General features: G+C 39.9%; 1 protein-coding gene across 5 annotated transcripts in view; it reads right to left on the reverse strand.

Moving 5' to 3' along the window:
* The window catches only part of PPP3CC (protein phosphatase 3 catalytic subunit gamma), a 104531-nt gene extending 85962 nt beyond the window's left edge, over positions 1 to 18569 (reverse strand). For 3 of the 5 annotated variants that reach the window (XM_019828439.3, XM_023252506.2, XM_023252503.2), the window contains exon 1: positions 18215 to 18568. In XM_019828439.3, the coding sequence (XP_019683998.2) occupies positions 18215 to 18263 (49 nt within the window). In that variant the 5' untranslated portion in view covers positions 18264 to 18568. Of the gene's footprint in view, positions 1 to 18214 lie in introns of all 5 variants that reach the window. The other 2 variants (XM_023252505.2, XM_023252504.2) reach the window with 2 other exon arrangements.
* Positions 18570 to 20847: the final 2278 nt, after the last annotated feature.

Genomic DNA, 20847 nt, shown 5'->3' on the forward strand with positions numbered 1-20847 from the left:
TTGATTTCAGCTTAGGTCATGATTTCGGGGTTTGTGAGATCAAGCCCAGCGTCAGGCTCTACTCTGTCAGCACAGAGCTTGCTTGGGATTCTCTCTCTCCCTCTCTCTCTGCCCCTCCCCCACTCTCTATTGCACTCTCACTCTCTCAAAATAAGTAAAATTTATTTTTTATTAAAGATTTTAAATTTATTTACTTATTTTGAGAGAGTGAGAAAACGTGAGAGAGAGCAAACAGGGGAGGGGCAGAGAGGGAGGGAGGGAGGGAGAGAGAGAATCCCAAGCAGGCTCCATAGAGTCAGTGCAGAGCCTGACTTGGGGCTTGGCTTGACACAGGGCTCAATCCCTTGGACCGGAAGATCATGACCTGAGCCAAAACCAAGAGTCAGACGCTCAACTGACTGAGAGACTCAGGTGTCCCAGCAAATTTTTCTTATAAAATGTTCAACAGCATAATGAATACCCATGTAGTATCAATTATCAACCTTCAAACTACTCTTTGAAGATTTCTTTAAATCAAAGATACTACATTATAACTCAATGCAAAAGAATTTTTTAAGACTAAAGAGCACAAAAAACAGTAACTACCACAAGACAAAAACAAATCTCTTAGAATGTCAAAGATAACCATTTAAAATTTTGGTATATATCTTAACATTTTAAATATTTAAATATATTATTTTATAAACAGTTATACTATACAATCTTGTAATCTGTCTTTTGTTAAATTTTGTAGTAAACTACTAAAATCTTCTCATAACAACAAATGTTCTTCTATAATTTTCAGACTGCATCATGGAGATAACATAATTCACCTAACTAATCTGCTTTATTAAACATTGCAGATTTTTTTTTATTTTCTTTGCTCTTATGAATAATGTAGCAACAAGTATCTTTGTTCATACATTATAAGCTCATGTGTTTATCAGCCATTTAAATGTACTCATTTATAAATTATCTCTAAACATTGTATCCTTTGCTCATTTTTCTTTTTCTCTTTTTCTGTGATTTGCAGGGAAGTATAAAAGATCACTAAAAACACACCCACATATTAAAGCTAGCAATAAAGAGCATATATTTTTTCCCCTATTTAAAAGGCATTTCAACTCTAAGCAATGTTTATTTTTTAAGTAATCTTTGAACCTAATGGGAGGCTTGAACTCACGACTCCAAGATTGAGAGCTGCATTGTTTTTCCAACTGAGCTGGCCAGATGCCTCAACTCCGGGCAAAATTTTATTTTACTTATGTTTTTAACATTTTATTTGCAGGCAATCTTTACACCCCATGTGGGTTCTGTGCTGAGAGGAGAGAACCTGACGTGGGGCTCGAACTCATGAGTCACAAATCATGACCCGAGTCAAAAATCGGACATTTAACCAACTAAGCTACCCAGATGCCCCTACACTGAATGATTTTCAAACCAATTTTGCATTTCTGGGATATACCCTACTTGCTAATGATGTGTTACTCTTATAATTCATACATTCAATTTGCTTTAAAAAAAAAAAGTACATTCAATTTGCTAAAAAAATATCTGATGCTAAATTATTTATATTGTGCTAAACTGCTAAAACTACAGTATCCACAAAGCCTTTTCAATATAGGTTTTAGATTTCAATTTTCTTAACTGGATTTGCAATAATAATAATGACCATGATGTTTACTGTTTGTGTGCTAACTACACAACAGGCATTATGCTATGTGCTTTATATATACTCTCATTTAACCTAATAACACTCTATGAAGTATTATTTTCTCTTTTTGACAGGTGTGGCAACTAAGGCTTAGGAAGTTAGAAAATTTGTCTAAGACCTCACAACTAGCAACTAGAGGAGCTGGACCTTGATCCCATGTCAGCGGAGTCCAGAGCCTAAGTAAGCTCTTCTCCCTCTTTCGCTACACTGCTTTACCAAATAATCTCTAATACTTTTTCTTAATATACAAATCAACATGATATAACATGAGAAGGAATGAAAATAAGCCAGTGGCCACTAAAGTGTAAGTCCAAATGAGAATTATGTAGGCATAACACACAACAAATACACAAAACATACTCTCATGGAAAACAAAAAGATTGTACACAATTCTAGATAAATTAGCTATAACTGTCTCTTTTACATTAAAAAAAAAAAAAGCCCACACAACAAAGTGACAATAAAGTGATTATTAGTGGTCATCTTGAATCCACCCTAATTCTCAGACAAATATACAAAATCATTCAAAAACTTCAGAACTTCCAATGTTGTTAGTAACAACTTCACACCAGGATTGCATAAGGAGTACTAAGCAATCTGTGGCTCTATTATAAAAGAGAACAGAGATTTAAAAAAAAAATTATTAAATTTACCTTGCTAGCGTCAACTTCAATATGTGAAGTCTACACATGCTAAGATTGCACTGTTCTTCATAATAATGAAGCATTTTATACTCTTATTCTACCTACTATTGCTATTTGTTTTAAAAGTAGCTAACTTAGAAGAATTCACTATCTCTCTTCCTAATAATTGGAGCTAGGAAAGATTGGATACAATCACCAAATCTTTCCTGTTTCTTTATGAAACTCTGGCATTTTACCTTCATCTGCAATTTACAATTCAAGTCTAATTATCCAGTGTCATCCTTGTAAAAGCTGAAAGACTGTATGATAGTAAAAAACAAAACATTCAATAACTGAATAGATCTAAGTTTCTATAGCTAGCCTTCCTGGAACTGGATAATAATATCTGCTAAAGTCTAAAGTTCTGAAATCTATAGGATACAGAGAGCTGGAAGGGTTCATTAAGTAAAATTCAAAAATACTAGGGAAGTAGTTATATTCTGAGTTAAATAATTCAGTATTTATCTGGCACCTATTACATGCTCACATTGTGTAAGTCATTTATAGATTACACAGTTTTAACACATAGCAGCACTTTATGCTCTTTTTTTTTTTTTTAAAGATTTTATTTTTGGGGCACCTGGGTGGCTCAGTCAGTTAAGCATCTGACTTCAGCTCGGGTCATGATCTTACAGTTTGTGGGTCCGAGCCCCACATCAGGCTCTGTGCTGACAGCTCAGAGCATGGAACCTGCTTTGGATTCTGTGTGTGTGTGTGTGTGTGTGTGTGTGTGTGTGTCTCTGCCCCTTCCCCACTAGCTCTCTCTCTCTCTCAAAAATAAATAATAAATAAACATTAAAATTTTTTTTAAAAGATTTTATTTTTAAGTAATCTCTGCACTTTTAAGTGATTATTTTTAAGTAATCAACGTGGGGCTTGAACTCACAACTCTGAGATCAGGAGTAGCCTGCTGCACCGACTGAGCCAGTCAGGTGTCCCATGTTCTATTTAAGTAGGCAAAAGAATTCACATAAAACAAGATTTAATATGAACACAAAACAGTTAAACAATACATTGTATGGTACAGGCTCTTAGCATGGAAGAATATAAAGGGGATGTCAGCTGTAGCTACAGAAATCAAGGAAGGACATCAGAAACTTGAGACTTGAGCTGGATCTTCTCAAAGTTCCAAAGCCACTTCCACACTTTTTAGGTATTTGTTATAGCAGCACTTGACTCTTGGCATCAAAATAAAAGGTATACTAAAAGAGAGAAAGGAAGAAATGACAGACAGACAGACATCTAATATACTGCATGTATGGATTTTTTTTAAATCTTTTTAAGTGTATTTATTTATTTTGAGAGAGAGAAAGAGAGAAAGAGAGAGAGAGAGAGAGAGAGAGAGAGAGAGAGAGCGTGAGCAGGAGCAGAGAGAGACAGAATCCCAAGCAGGATCTGTACTATCAGTGCAGAGTTCAATGTGGGGCTTGAACTCACAAACTGTGAGACCATGACCTGAGCAGAAATCAAGAGTCAGATGCTTAACCCACTCAGGCACTGAGGTGCCCCTGTATGGATATTTTTAATGAAATATTTCAAAAATAATTTTACATAAAATGGTATAGGAAATAATATTAATAATTCAAATGTTGCTACCTACCCATATACCTAACATGTAGATTTAAAATATTAAGTTGCCATATCTGTTTCAAATATTTTTAAGAGCTAAAATGTTGCTTGGGGCTCCTGGATAGCTCAGCCAGTTAAGTGTCCGACTTCGGCTCACGGTTTGTGGGGTCAAGCCTCACGTCAGCCTCTGTGCTGACGTCTCAGAGCCTGGAGCCTGCTTCAGATTCTGTGTCTCCCTCTCTCTCTCTGCCCCTCCCCTGCTCACCCTCTGTATCTCTCTCTCTCTCTCTCTCTCAAAAATAAACATTAAAAAATTTTTTTAAAAAAAGAATAAAATGTTGCAGATATAATTGAGCAACCTTCATCCAATTCCTTCCTCTCCAGAGGTTATTACTACATTTAAGTAGTTGTATATCCTTCCCACATGTATATAATTTGTTGTATCTATACACAACACAGTATATTTTAAATTTTATATAAACAGTATCATACTGTACATCCTTTTGTAACTCACTTTTTTTTTTTTTTGGAACTTACATTTTTATACTTGACACTGCTTTCTAGACTTATCTAGAATGGGGCCACAGAAGCCATTTTTCTGCATTTTTTTAAAGCTCCAGAGCTGATTCTGATTAGTTGAGGACCATCATTCTAAGCCTATATATATATATTCATCCAAGAAACTTTTTAGTGCTCTCAAATTGCTAACATATTATTTTTTTTAAGTAAGCTCTATGCCCAACATGGTGCTTGAACTCAAGATCCTGAGATCAAGAGTCAAATGCTCTGGGGTACCAGGCTGGCTCAGTCAGTAGAGCATGTGACTCTTGATCTCAGGGATATAGGTTTCAGTTCCACATTGGGTATAGAGATTACTTAAAAATAAAATCTTAAAGAAAAAAAAAGTCACATGTTCTACTGACAGCCAGCCAGGTATCCCTGCTGATACATTTTAACCTAGCTTTTTACCATGATTCAGTTGTTGTTAGATTACCTGTATTTCAATAAAAAATTTTTTGACAGTGCTTCCAACTCAGAATCAAAAACCCTAATCCAACCAAGCGTACACATGATTTAAAACAAACAAGGGTGCTTGGCTGGCTCAGTCAAAAGAGCATGTGACTCTTGATCTTGAGGTTGTGAGTTTGAGTCCCATGTTGGGTGCACAAATTTCTTAAAATAAATGAAATTTTTATTTTTTAATTTGTATTTATCTATGTATTTATTTTTGAGAGTGTGAGCAGGGGAGGGGCACAAAGAAAAGGAAAGAGAAAATCCCAAGCAGGTTCCGTGTTGTCAGCGCAGAGCCCCACAGGGAGCTCAATCCCAAAAACCATAAGATTATGACCTGAGCCAAGATCAGGCTGGACACTTAACCTATTTAATTGGACACTTAATCTACTGAGCCACCCAGGTGCCCCATAAATAAAACTTTTAAAGAACATAATAAACAAACAATATTGAGTTTCTTGAAGAGGATGAGTGTGGCTACAAAGAGGCAGTAACACAGGAGTCTTGTGGTGAGTTACACTGATCATGGTGGTAGTTATGCAAGTCTACGCAAGTAAAATTGCATAGAGCTACACATACATGCACGCGTGCACAGGTACATGTATAACTGGTGAAACTTGAATAAACTCTATGAATTGTGCCAATGTCAATTTCTCGGTTTGGTACAGTGCTGTGGTAGTGTGGGATGTTGACACTGTGGAGGACAGAGACCTAGGGGAGGATGCGTAGGACCTCTCTCTGTACATTCTCTGCAACATCCTATGAATCTATAATCCAAAAACAAAAACCTCATAAAATTTTTAAACTAAGTTTCTAAAGCACACTGAAGAAATTCTACAGCCTCTTCACAGGCAAAATCAGTTCAATATCCTGCTACAATATAGATCTACTACATAAATGATATTTTTAGGTAAATATACCTAATATCAGGTGCAGAGCTGCATACAAGAGAAAGAAAACATTGGTGATGACCATTTTAATCCAGCAGCAACTATGAAATATAAACCTTAAAAGCTATTGGCCTATAAGCTTTATTTTTAGATTATTGTGTGGTCTTAACCCCCATGAGACACCAGGATTTACCCAAATAGCTATCTCTGTTCACTACAAATAACCCTGCTTTCATTCCTATTTTAAGCCAGCAAGCCTGCCCTACTTTTGCAGACTTAGTTCCTAATCTACTCACCTGCTTTTCCAATCATGAACCAGTTAAACACCACTGAAGAGGTTATGTTAAGTATTATTACCGAAAGTCATATGTAGCTTTCAGATCCTTTCATAACCTACTAGAACAAGTAGTTTTATTTCAATGATCTGACATAGCTCTTTGAGATCATTCCCTCTATTCTCTGATAGTCCCAGAGCACACTTTCAAAATATTAGGAACTAGCCCTCCCAGAACCAATTAAGTAATAATCACTATCAATGATAATCTGATAGAAACAGTTAAGTTTATAGTGACATTCATAGTTTTTAATAAAACAGCATGCAATAGTCAAAAATAACTAGCTTCCTTTTATGGATAAATCTACCAATTACCTTTATTACTCTGGCCATTCACTGAAACTCTTATTTTATTTATGGTTTTTTCTTTTAATGTTATTTAGTTTTTTGTTTTATCCTATGTTATTTTTAAACCTCCACAAACCCTTAGGTCACAAGAACACAATGTACCTATGGATACACACAAAAAAACCACAAATTGAGTCTTACTTCTTTAGGCTACTGATCAATGTCCAAAGTTTAAACTTGAAAGGATTGTCAATTTGTAGAGTGAGGAAGCAAAGATTTCATATCAGATACAGTCTACCATTTAGATGTCTGCTCTCCATGGTGGTATTAGTCCTAGGAAGCTCCATACTTCTAATCTCTGTCACGCTTTTGGGAAGCTATTATATGCTGAGTACTTTTCAAGACTGTATTTAAGCTTAAGAGAGAAATGTGTTTCTTGTGGTAGGAATTCATCAAATATGTTTATAAATTTATGATTTATGAAATTCTATCTATACTATAGAAGGAAATTTCCTTATTTTTTTTACTATATGTTTATTTTTGAGAGGCGGGGAGAGAGCACAAGCAAGGGAGGGGCAGAGAGAGAAGGGGACAGAGGATCCGAAGCAGGATCTGCACTGAAAGCCTGATGCGGGGCTAGAACTCATGAACCCTGAGATTATGATCCAAGACAAAGGCACAAGCTTAATTACTGAGCCACCCAGATGCCCCAAAGGAAATTTCCTTATCAAGCATTTTAGGTTTAAATCCTTTCAAAAGTCCTAAGGAGACTACAGTTGGAAAACATAAAATACAACATTCTTAAACATTCATTTCACATATGCCACTTGAAGTCAAACAGATCTGCTATCAAATCTCACTAAGACTCAAGATTAACTCCTTTAATAAAGAACAGCTAACATTTATTAAGCACCCACTAGAGGTATTATGCTTTACATACAATAGGGGAGGGGCAGAGAGGGAGACACAGAATCAATCCAAAGCAAGCTCCAGGCTCTGAGCGGTCAGCACAGAGCCCGTCCTGGGGCTCAAACTCATGAACTGCGAGATCATGACCTGAGTCAAAGTCAGACACTCAACTGACTGAGCCACCCAAGCGCCCCCTGTTATCACTCATTTTAAACTCAAAGCAAGGAAGGGCACCTGGGTGGCTCAGTCAGCTAGGCATCTGACTCTTGATTTTGGTTCAGGTCATGATCTCAAGGTTCATGAGTTTGAGTCCCACATCGGGGCTCCACTCTAACACTGCAGAGAATGCTGGGGATTCTCTCTCTCCCTTTCTCTCCCTGCCCCTTCCTCTGCTCGCTCTGTCTCTCAAAATAAATAAACTTAAAAAAAAAAAGTAATAGAGGCACCTGGGTGGCCCAGTCGGTTAAGCGTCAGACTTCAGCTCAGGTCATGATCTCACGGTTCATGGGTTCGAGCCCCGCGTTGGGCTCTGTGCTGACAGTTCAGAGCCTGGAGCCTGCTTCAGATTCTGTGTCTCCCTCTCTCTCTGCCCCTCCCCTGCTCATTCTGTCTCTCTCTCTCTCTCTCTCTCTCTCTCTCTCTCAAAAATAAATAAACATTTTAAAAATTCTTTTTAAAAATAATAAACTTCAAGCAAGGAAAATAAATAAAAAAGTATCAGAGCTAGTAATTAGCAGAGCCTGTGCCCTTTTCTACACTATCTTCCATAAAATATGTTTCTTAAGCTTTCACTTACTTAAACATTTACTAAGCATTTATGTGCTAGGCACTGTATCCAGCATTAATAATGCACAGTTCTTGCCCTTGAAGAGAATAGTTTAATGTAAATAAATAACAAAAATATTTAGAGAAATTTGAAAAGCAATGAGACTGTTCATAGGAGCAATATCTAACCCTTCATATATATATATATATATATATATATATTTTTATATATATATATATGTACACAAATATATGTACACATACATATATGAACCCAAAGCAGGGCTCAAACTCAGTAACTTGCGAGATCATGACCTGAGCCAAAATCAAGAGTCAGACGCAGGGCACCTGGGTGGCTCAGTTGGTTGAGCGACCCACTTCCACTCAGGTCATGATCTCCTGGTTCATGAGTTCCAGCATCACATTGGGCTTGCTGCTGTCAGGCTGTCAGTGCAGAGCCTGCTTCAGATCCTCTGTCCCCCTCTCTCTGTCCTTCCCCTGCTTGCGCTCTCCCCAGAAATAAATAAATATTAAAAAAAGAAAAAGAGTCGGATACTTAACAAACTGAGCCACCCAGGGGCCCCAGTACCTAACCCTTCTAATGATGATGATAGCAGCTAACATACATTGAGCACTTACTAGGCCCCTATCACTGTTTGTGGAGTTTATTTAATCCTTACAACTATCCTGTAAAGTGGGTTATATTATCCCTTTTCTTCAGATAGAGAAACTGAGCAAAAACAAGATTAACTGACTGGTCCAAGGTCATACTGCTACTAAAAGACACAGCATTTGAATCCAAGTATGTCTGACTTCCAAGCCCGTGTTCTAAAAACCATTATTCTAGACAGCCTCTTAGTAAAAGAGAAAACGCTTCTCAGATGTCCCCTTAGCTAAATCTTGAAAGAGAAATAGGAGCTGGTCAAGTTGGGGCACAAGATTCTATATAAAAATAATACAAAGAACCCATTCACAGATATAAAATTTCATGGCATTCTAGGGACCACAAGCAGTAGTAAAGTTTGGGAACAGGGGTATGAAATGAGAGGAGAAAGTAACACACAGTTTAGCATGAGGGGAACTATAGATCAACAGAGTTTAGAGTTCATTCTGTGGGCAGAACAGGCTCATGAAGGATTTCAAGCATAAGAATAATCCTTTACATTATCTACAGATCATGATGGCAATATGGACATTAGATTAAATAGCCCTAGCACAAGGCTACTGCAATGGTATAAACAAGAAGTCAGAGAGGGAGATGAAGTAGAAGGCTATGTGCAAACCAAAAGTCCATAGAACTGAGTCTGGAAGAACTGGATGTGAAGTGCAAGGGACAGAACAGGGTCTGGCCTGACTCCCAGGCTTGTCATCTGAGCCAGTGACTAAATGGGTAAGTGGTGTGATTAACAGGGATGGGGAAATACACTTAGAAAATCCTTTCTATCTCCTCTGCTTATTAGTGCTTTTGAATATTTGTTTTATCCCTATACCACCTTTTCCCACTTTTTTCATAATCTCTTCAATAAAATTAAAACAGGTCTCACTTTCCACAATTTCTATTTGTACGATGTTTCAATTGTCTATAATTCTTTTAATTTTTTTAATGCTTTATTTACTTTTGAGAGAGAGACAGAGTACAAGTGGGAAAGGGGCAGAGAGAGAGGGACACACAGAATCCGAAGCAGGCTCCAGGCTCTGAGCTGTCAGCACAGAGCCCAGCCCGGGGCTCGAACTCACAAACCGTGAGATCATGACCTGAGCCGAAGTCGGACACTCAACTGACTGAGCCCCCAGGCGCCCCTCAATTACCTATAATTCTGAGTTACATTTATAAGCCAATTAAGCTTTGGGTTTTTAAAAACATATAGCCATCAAAATAATCTTGCTATTCCCTTAATAGAATCACCATCAATTGCCCTAGTAGTTTTCAGCTATCTCTCTTCCTCTTTTTTGTTTTACCTCTTTCAATTCTTTGAGGTTTCTAGTTTTACCCACCCTGTCTACTCCTTAATCAAATACACTTTGTTTTTCTCCATCCTCATTTCTGCATGTTTTTCCAAACCCTATGTAACTGCAATAACCTCTTGTTCTGCTAAAGAAGTTACCTCTACTTCACATCAGGTATAATATACTTTAAAATTTTCTTCTTTTAAGCTTTCCCTAAGACACTACTGAATCCTTAAATACGATGGTAGCCTTTCCGAAGCCCTTCTCTCCCCAACTTTGTATTTTGAAAAACTGAAATCCTATAAGAAAGTAAAAGATTAGGGGTACCTGGCTGGCTCAGTGGGTGGAGTGTGCAACTCTTGATTTTTTGTGAGTTGTGAGTTCAAGGCCGCGCTGGGTGTAGAGATTACTTAAAAATAAAATCTTGGGGCGCCTGGATGGCATTTGAGACCCATGTCGGGCTCTGCGCTGGGGGCACAGAACCTGCTTGGGATTCTTTGTCTGCTTGGGACTCTCAGTCTCCCTCTCCCTCTGCCCCACCCCCTGTTCAAACTCGGGCTTTCTCCCTCTCTCTCAAAACAAATAAATAAAAGCTTTTTAAAAATTTAATTAACACCTTAAAAAAAAAAAAGTAAAAGAATAGTTAAATGAATACACATTTGCTCCTTACCTTTTCAACATGGTGAACATTTTGCTACTTTTACTCTCTCTCAACAAATACATAATTTTTTTTTCTGAACCATTTGAAAGCAAATTGCTGACATCATGACATTTCAACGTAAATACTACATCAGGTATTGGCTAAGAATAAGAACATTCTCGTTTATAAGCACAATACCATTATCATCAGATCCAGACATTTAACACTGACATGTTATTATCTATTATATACTCCATATTCAAATTTCCTCAGTTGTCTCCAAAATGGCCTGTACAGCTTTTTATTTTCCCAATCCAGGCTTGGCAATATACTTGTCATTTCTCTTTCATTTTCTTTCGTCTATAGTAGTCTCTCTGCCTTTTATATTTTTTATCACCTTGACATTTTCGAAGAGTTCAGACCAGTTGTTTTAGAGAAATCCCACAAACTGGATTTGTCTGATTGTTTATTATAACTTGATCCAGATTAAACATTTTTAGCAAGGATTATATAGGTAATTGTTGAATAAATTCTTAAATTGTCTCCCAGTATTTATTTCATTTGTTTCAGTCTGTTGGGCTAACACTGTCTAGACTGCACAAAATCTCATGAATTGTTCACATTCAGTAAATCTAATAATGATCATAGAAAATGCACATTGCCTTGGCCAGCTTATACAGCGTATCTTTCTGTCACCAGTCTAGAGATCTAGTTACCAAGTTGTACGCTTTTCTAATAATAAAGACTCAAGAAACAAATTTCTTGATAAAAATCTAGTTTGTATCAAATAAATAAAACTAAAAGTACTCTGTGCATGTATCTGAATAATTAGATAGACTATAAAAATACCTAAGTCAGATACAACCAAGGATGAGCTGAGATTTTTACATCTCAGTTTTGCAATTTAAAATGCGGCTAAGGGGCACTTGAGTGGCTCAGTTGGCTAAGTGTCTGACTTTGGCTCAGGTTATGATCTCGCTCTATGTGAATTTGAGCCCCACATCAGGCTCTGCACTGGTAATGCAGAGCCTGCTTGGGATTCTCTCTCCCTCTTTCTCTCTGCCCCTTCCCCACATGTGCTTGCTCTCTCTCTCAAACTTAAAAAAAAATAATAAAATGCAGCTAAAATTTAACATGAAAACTTTAAAACAGAGTATAATAGTCTATTAATGATTGCACCAAAGGATGATAATGATTACCAGACACCCCTTTATTTCCATTAGTCCTTCCAATTAAGTAGCAGCAAAGCTCCAAAATGACTACAAATACCAGGAATTAGCTGAACAATTTTGTCTCTCATAGATATGTCTAAAAATTATTTTTTTCCCCAAAATGTTACTTTAATGGTAAGGTATTTTATTACCAAATACCACTTCAGAAAGGTTTTCAATTAATTCTTTAATTCATCTTAACTACTGAATCCTTAGCATTTTTCACTCAAATGATCCAAAAACTTTATTTATTTATTTATTTATTTATTTATTTATTTATTTATTTATTTATTTATTTGAGAGAAAGACAGAGTGGGAGCAGAGGAGGGACAGAGAGAGAAGGAGACAGAATCCAAAGCAGGCTCCAAGCTCTGAGCTGCCAGCACAGTCCAACGCAGGGCTCAAACTCACAAACCACAAGATAATGACCTGAGCTGAAGTCGGATGCTTAACCAACTGAGCCACCCAGATGCCCCAATGTTTATTTTTGAGAGAGAGCGCACACAGGCACGAGCAGGGGAGGGGCAGAGAGAGGGGGTGGACAGAGGATCCAAAGCAGGTTCCATGCTGACAGCAGGGAGCCCGATGCAGCTTGAACTCATGAACCACGAGATCACAACCTGAGCTGACATCAACGCTTAACCAACTGAGATAACCAGGTGCCCCCCAAAACATTTAAGTTTTATTTATTTATTTTGAGAGTGGGAAAGGAGCAGAGAGAGAGGGAGAGAGAGAATCCCAGGTGTCCGCAAAAACATTTTTTTAACTTTACTAAAAGTGGTAATATGTTGCTTTATAGAAGAAAGATTTATTACCACATGTGTTATAAATAAAGCTTTAATCACAACCATTAACATACAGGTAAGAAAGAACACCTTATTCCTGCTCAAAAAAGATTTAAGTGTTTACATTAAGATGTCCTTTCCAAGGTCTGAGACTTCCACTGAGAGGTATGAAACTCAAATAGCATAGATTTCCAGTGTTTAAATGTTGTGGTGGCTTGTCAATTACAATGGTAAACTAAGTATAACTTAAATGGTGTTGACAAATTCAACAGATATGTACTATATGACTTGACCACATTAAATATTTATACTTAAAAATGTTTCTTCTAGGTTGGCACTGTATCAAATGATTGAAAATACAAAGGACCAAAATATGAATACAAGCACTTTCAAATCGTTTTCATATTGGTTGAGATCATCATGAGTATTTAGGGAAAATTACAATATTTGTGTTAAAATAATATGAAACATTTGCCAAGTACAAGCTTTAATATATGTGATCCATTCTTCTTTGAATTCAAAATACACTAGCAGATAGAAATACATGAAAAGTATTAAGAGAACTTGTTTCTGCAGGGAAGGAATATGACACCTTTGTTTTCTTCCCTTTCTGCCTTTCAAATGTTATAATAAGCAGGATTGAGCTTACATTGAAAAGAAAAAACTTGGCGGGTGCCTGGGTGGCTCAGTTAAGCATCCGACTCTTGATTCTGGCTCAGGGCATGATTTCACAGTTCAGAGATCAAGCCTCTTGTTGGGCTCTGTGCTGACAGTATGGAGCCTGCTTAGGATTCTCTCTCTCCCTCTCTGCCCCTCCCCTGCTCACCCATGTGCACATGATCTCTGTCTTTCAAAATAAGTAAATAAACTTAAAAACAAAAACAAAAACCAAAAAACCTTAGTAAATCCATTCTCCTAAAAAAATAAAATTAAATTAAAAAAAAGGCAAGAGAAGACAAAGAGATGTGGAAATAAATGAGGAATAGGTACCAGAAACTGAAACAGGGTTCAGGGTATACCTGAGAAAACAGCAATTTCTGTCCATACTAATCTTAAAATCCTGTAAGAAAACCATAGCCACACTATTCCAATTGGCAGGATATTAAAGAACCAGTAGCCTCCAGTGTGTGCTACCAAGGACACAATTCTTTCTGTGAATATACAATATACTTGAATTCCAAATGAATGGGAGCAATATATCAGCATCTTATTGAAAAGAAGTCAGACTTTTCTGTAAAACACCATTTGGCCACCAACAATGGATTCTCCACATCTGTCATGTAATTCCTGGTGAAATTTCCTTGCTTCTTCTGAAAAGATTCAGCCTAGGGGAAAAAACTATTTTTATAACAATCACTGTCAAAGAAAAAAATCCCCTCAAACAGGAAAAGAAACTTGGAAACCGGAAGAAAAAAAAATCAAGCTGAAAGATTTTCACAATTCAGTCATTTGAGTTTCTGGGGTTTTCTGCTCTCGATACCAGTCACCAGGAGTGATACCCCAATGCATATGGACTATTCTAGAGACACTCAGAACTGTTACTTTAAAAGTTAAAAAAAAGGGGTGCCTGGGTGGCTCAGTTGGTTAGGCGTCCAACTTTGGCTCAGGTCACGATCTCACGGTTTGTGGGTTCGGGTCCCACATCAGACTCTGTGCTAACAGTTCAGAGCCTGAGCCTCCTTTGGATTCTGCATCTCCCTCTCTCTCTGCTCCTCCCCAACTCACGCTCTTTGTCTCTCTCTCAGAAATGAATAAACATTGGGGCACCTGGGTGGCTCAGTCGGTTGAGTGTCTGACTTTGGCTCAGGTCATGATCTCACAGTTCATGAGTTCGAGCCCCGCGTTGGGCTCTGTGCTGACAGCTCAGAGCCTGGAGTCTGCTTCAGATTCTGTGTCTCCCTCTCTCGCTGTGCCCCTCCCTCATTCATGCTCTGTCTCTCTTTCTCTCATGAGTAAATAAAACATTAAAAAAAATTTAGATCCAGACACCTTCAACTGCTAGGGAAGAAACCAGCTGTCAAGAAAGTACTAGGCAGAACTATACTGGTCTCTCTTCACTTTCTTTCACATGGGACTCCACCCAGACAGATACCCTCTAAACTGTAAGAGAGAATGGGGCACCTGCCTGGCTCAGTCAGTACAGCATGGGACTTTTGATCACGGTGTTGCAAGTTTGAGCCCCACATTGGGTATAGAGATTATTTGAAAATAAAACCTTAAAAAAAGAAAATAAAATAAAATAATAAATTATAGAAGAGATATTTTCAGTTTTCTAACTTATAATTTCATATACTTTCTAATTCTGGTGTTTTTCAAATGTTAACGATTTCTCTACCTACCACTTCTGTAGAAACTGATTTATTATCAAACTACTATCATGTTTCATAATACTACCTTGTCTTTATTTATTTTGAGAGAGCTTATTTATTTATTTTGAGGGAGCGAGAGAGCGTGCAAGCGAGCAGAGGAAGGGCAGAGAGAGAGAGGGCAGAGAGAATCCCAAGCAGGCTCCACTCAGTCAGCGCAGAGCCTGACACGGGGCTTGAACTGGCAGTCTGTGAGATCACGACCTGCGGCGAAACCAAGAGTCAGACGCTTAAGCTACTGAGCCACCCAGGGGCCCCCATAATACTACCTTGTCTTAAGCTTTTCATGTCAGTTATATCATTTGCATGGCTCCGATGCCTGACGAAGAAGGTATCATTAACCCTACTATGCAGATGAGATTGTAGAAAAAAGAGAGAGAGACAAAGTTTCAAGGCTACAAGTAAGTTCCAGAGACAGTAAAATCTAGGTTTTTCTGATGATCAGGCTAGTCCTTCATTTTAGGAAAGTTGCTTTTCAAAGGACACTTAAAATACTAATCACTCCCTCCTACCTACCCACTCTTCTCCAAGATTTGTTCAAACAAAACAATTAAGTAGACTTTTAAGTTAACAGGAAATGACAGAACCAAAAATAACTGTGGTGTGGTCTCACCTCTGAAAAAGATTTGCAGCTGTGAATAACTGCAGACAACTCTGGCCAGGCAGGATAACATCCTATCAGGATTTAGTACCCAGTACAATGGATCTTAGCTATATTATACATACAGTGACACCTTACTTTCTTAGAACAAACCTCAACTATTTCAAACTCTGGAAAACCCAGAAAAAAAGCAACATAAGTCACGGAGAAGCCAAAATTGCTGTGGTCAAGTTCTTACACTAAAGTCTTTGGTTGTTTTTTTTTTTTTTTTTTAATGTTTATTTATTTATTTTGAGAGAGAGAGAGAGAGAGAGAGAGAGAGAGCTCAAGCCAGGAAGTGTCACAGAGAGAAGGAGAGAGAGAGAATCCCAAGCAGAGCTCCAAGCTCACCTCGGAGTGCTACGAGGGGCTCGATCTCACCACCTCAGAAGAGTCAGCTGCTCAAAGACTGAGCCACCCAGGTGCCCCACACTAAAGTTTTTATATACAAGATAAATCCATAAATTTCTAAGGGCTTGAAATCACTATATTTCATTTATTTAAGACTAATCTTATAAGTATACAACATGCATTAATTTATAAGTTCGCCAAAAACCAAACTTAAATGATACAGACTATGAGGGTGTTTTCTTAACTATGAGCACGCCTAGCACTAAGACAGCACCTGCCTTTTAACTATGTTTTATTTTACTTTACTTTTATATTTTAAGGGTCTAAGAGGGTTATTTTAACATCTCTTTTACATCTTATGATGGAAATTACATGCAACAATGGCGATCAGAATTTGATAATACCTGAAGGTTTGAGGACTGCCACTAAGCTTCGCTCAGATCCTATTTATTCTGACTTGACACACAATTCTGGTTTATCTGGTTTCCCTGCCTACTTCAGCTTAGAAACAGCAGATTAGAAGGGCATATTTTGACAGATAGAAAACAGTCCTGGAGGAAATAAACTGAAAACAGACAAAAGCATTAAATGGTATAGCAGTAAGGAGTCATTTTGGTACAGGAAGAAACTGCCAACACCCTTATCCGGCAGAATGCACCAGCCATGTTAAAAGCACAGGACAGAAATTAATGTACACAACTGACCTTGATTCATCAGAAAAGGTTATGTTTAGTATATTCCTTATCTTAAGAGAAGATTTATACTTTTTATGGGTTATATGCTATATAAACTGACATTAAAATGGTCAAAATATTTAACAGTTAAAGGGCTGTCAGTTATATGAACAATTCACTTAGATCCTTAATAAAACCAAACAAACTGACAAATCTCAAAAACCCATTACCTTTACTAAACATTATGTAGTGTATGTTTATGATCATCACTTATGCTCCTGGCTTTTTAGAGGGGAAAAAACTAAGTTACACACTAGAATTATGTAGTGTAGAAAATCAACATTTATGATGATTCATGTTTTAGGGGGGAGAAAAATCTAAGTTAAACGCTAAAATTCTCCCCCTTCACTGAACATTCAAGAGACTTTTCCACTTAAAAAATATATGCATTCTTGTCACCAATCTTAGTTTCCTCTCTCCTTCTAATTACCAAAATGAAAAAATAAGAGCATTTTAATAGTATTCCCCTCTTACAGCTACCCCTTTATCCAGAAGCCACTAACACGGCTTGTCGAGGTATACGCCCTTCTTATAAAATCGTGCTATCAAACTGATTGTTAAAACTCGGGCGAGAAGAGTTGTAGTTAAGTGTTAACGCTAAACAAAAGTGCATAAATTAGTGGTTATGTTTAAACCAGTATTCTTAGTTTAAGAATAGAAACAACAATGTAAAATCCCACAAGTATTAGTAAGGAACAGTTTAGTTTTGGTTAGACCTCTGAATCAGAGAACATCCTTCTCCAAGTCTCTTTGGCCAAAAAATAAAACACCAACATCATGTCAAGAGATCTGTGAATCCCTTTCACACATTCCCAAATGGATTTATTTGTATTTATTTCACCACACTGTTTCTTTTAGTAACAACAGTGACTTGTGATGATCTCTAGAAAGTGGGCCAAAAGGTACGCGTAAACGTCCTTTAAAAAAGGTGGGGGAGGGGCGAGATAATCAGATCCTAAAGACGGGGAGCGGAGCGGCAGAAGATCTGACTTGGAAGAATCTGCTAAAGTCCCTGCCCACGCCACTCTAGATGGCTTCACCAGATACAAGACGAGAAAAAAGGAATTGTTTCTTTTTTAAAAAGATGGGGATCCTGGCCCTTTGGGGTGGTGGCAGAAGAAATCCCCACCCCACCTGCAAGTCCAGCTCGACCGGAGATAAATCAGCAATCTCCAGCAAACTACGGGTCAAGGCGCAACAGAAAATGCCCGGGGCCCCGCGGGGAGGGGATCCCCCTCCTCTGTCCCATAGCCCCTCCAGGTCCTCCTCCTCCCGGACGGAAGCAGCCTGGGTCGCCGCCGCCCTCCCTCCTCGGCTCTCCCCCTCCGTTCTCCCGCCACCGCCCGGCCGAGGGCCGTTTCCCGAGGGTGGACGAGGAGGGCCCAGCCCGCCCAGCACCTTTGATGACGCGTTCGGTGGTGGAGAGGTGGAAGTTCCTCCCAGACATGGTCCCCTCAGCCTCCTCCTGGCGCCAGGCGACCGCCGGACGTGCACCTCCGCCTTCGGGTCCAGCAGTCTCAGCTCCCCGGGACCAGTCAGCCCGCCGTGACCCAGCCCCGGCCCCTCCGGGAGGCTCAGGCACCAGAAAGAGGTGGCCGCGGCAGCCTGGCCTCAGAACCCCACTGACAAGATGCTAGCCCACTGGCCGCTCCCTCCTGAGGCGCCGAGTCCCGAGCACACCGGGCTAAGGGAGGCAACCGGGGCGGCCGCGGCTGCTCGCGGCCCGGGCCCGCGTGCGCGCGCGCGCGCCGCCGCACGCCGCGCTCCCAACTTCCCGGCGGCCCGTGCGCGCGCGCCGCCGCTTTGCCGAAGCCCAACGCGCGGTCCCGCTGCCCTGGCCGAGGCGGCCACCTGACTTCCCGCCCCCCCCCACCCCGGTCGTTGTCGACCCCACTCCTGAGGCCCGAGGGCTCCGCGGGCGCTCTCCGCGCTCGCGTGCTTCCTTTCTCCCCTCCTGCTTCCAACGGTCCGTCTTCCCTTCTCCTCAGCCTGCCCTCCCCGCAGCTGACTCCATCTGGGCTGCCTGCCGCTGCCCGGACCTGCAGCACCTAACACCAGCCCCCGGGTCCTGCACGGAAAGCCGCAGCGAAGCAGCAGCCATCTTGTGCCCCGGCCGCAGCGACCCAGCAGCAGCTCGGTGGAGGTCCGAACCTCACCCTGGGCCCACCTTGCCGAGAGCCCTTGTCTTCCCAGACCTTCCCCACGGGAGGCCTCCCTCTTTTTCTTCTGGTCTTCCGCCCACTCTGTCTGTGGGAGTCCCTAACAATTTGACCACGCTCCTTCCCATAGTTTATCCTCCCCCGATTCATCAAACCCATTTAAGACCTGATTTCAGTTTTCACATTTGTTGAGTGCAGTTAGTATTGTAAGAAGTACGTTCGTGTCCATGCCAGTTCCAGTCCAGGACGGGGGGCGGGGACTCAGATTCCAAGTGGCCTGAGACCCTAGGTGGCCTCCTCACTTCCTTGCCACCTCTAACAGGAGGGAGGGCAGCCGCTCCAGGGAGCCCCTGAGCCAGACCTCCACTGTGCAAGGAACTGACCTTATGATTATGCTCTGCGTGTCCCCTACTCTGCTAGAAGCAACACCTCTTCCCCTTTGACACAGTGACACAGTACCTGTTTGCCCCGCTCATGCTTACTGTGGAACACGATGGGCAAGTCTCTAGAGTCTTAATAATCTAGCGCATCTCTGGGTTAAAAACCGACCTTTTCTTTCCTTACATTGTTAAGTCTAGAGTAGAAACTATGACTGCCTTCCCTCACTGAGTATAGCTTCCAGCAAGGTCAAAAATATTTTGAGTTTAGCAACGATAATGCAATATTGAAACCGAGATACAAGAAACAGAGTCAAACCAGTCTTAACAGTTATAATGGTGGCCAATAAGTCATTTGTGGTTATACACATTTAAGTTAAATAGAATTAAAAATTTGAATATTCAGTTCCTCAAGTGCATTTCAAACGCTCAATAACTCTGTGGCTAGTGGCTACCCTATTGGACATGGTAGCATAGTACATTTCCATCATAGCACAAAGTCTTTTTGGACAGCCTCTAACTAAAAGATTATAAGGGTTAAAGCCTAAATCTCCATTAATATAGATTTATGTATTGGGAGGAGATCTAGGGGGTATACATTGGAGGCATCCCTTGAATTATGCCTGGCAGTTTTGACCTAAGGCCATTCATAGCAACCCCAACAAGGTAGGAGCACTTTGGAAGCTGGATTTAATTTAGTACTGTTTTCTTGGGTCTTAAGGCTTTCACCCAAGAGAATTGTTCAGATATCCTGAGGAAGTTCTTCATTTAAGAAGTAATGAGTGGGGCCCCTTGGTGGCTCAGGTAGTTAGGCATCCAACTCTTGGTTTCGGCTCAGATCATTTTTTTTAATTTTTGTTTTTTTAAAGCTATCTTTTTAATTGTTAAAAAATGTTTATTTATTTTTTAGAGAGAGAGAGAGAGAGCACAAGCAGGGAAGGGGCAGAGAGAGAATACTAAACAGCTCTGTCCTGTTAGTGCAGAGCCTGATTTGGGGCTCAAACTCACCAACCCTGAGAGTATGTCCTGAACCAAAATCAAGAATTGGACACTTAACCAACTGAGCCACCCAGGCACTCCTCCGCTCAGGTTATGATCTCATGGTTCATGGGTTCAAGCCCTGTGTCGGGCTCTGTACTGACAGCAATGGAGCCTGCTTGTGATTCTCTCTCCCTCTCTCTCTGCCCCTTCACCGCACACACTCTCTCTCTCAAAATAAATAAAAACCTTAAGAAAAAAAAAAAGTTGGAGCGCCTGGGTGGCTCAGTCGGTTAAATGTGTGACTTAGCCACGGTCATGATCTCATGGTTTGTGGGTTCGAGCCCTCCGTCAGGCTCCACGCTGATGGTGTGGAGCCTGCTTGGGATTCTCTCTCTCTCCCCCTCTCTGCCTACCCCTCCCCCACTTGTGCTTTCTCTTTCTCTCAAAATAAATAAACTTTTAAAAAATCATTAAAAAGAAAGTAATGAGAACACCACACTTCTATCAAACAGAG

Source organism: Felis catus, chromosome B1 (genome assembly GCF_018350175.1).
Source record: "Felis catus isolate Fca126 chromosome B1, F.catus_Fca126_mat1.0, whole genome shotgun sequence".
Lineage (NCBI taxonomy): Eukaryota > Metazoa > Chordata > Mammalia > Carnivora > Felidae > Felis > Felis catus.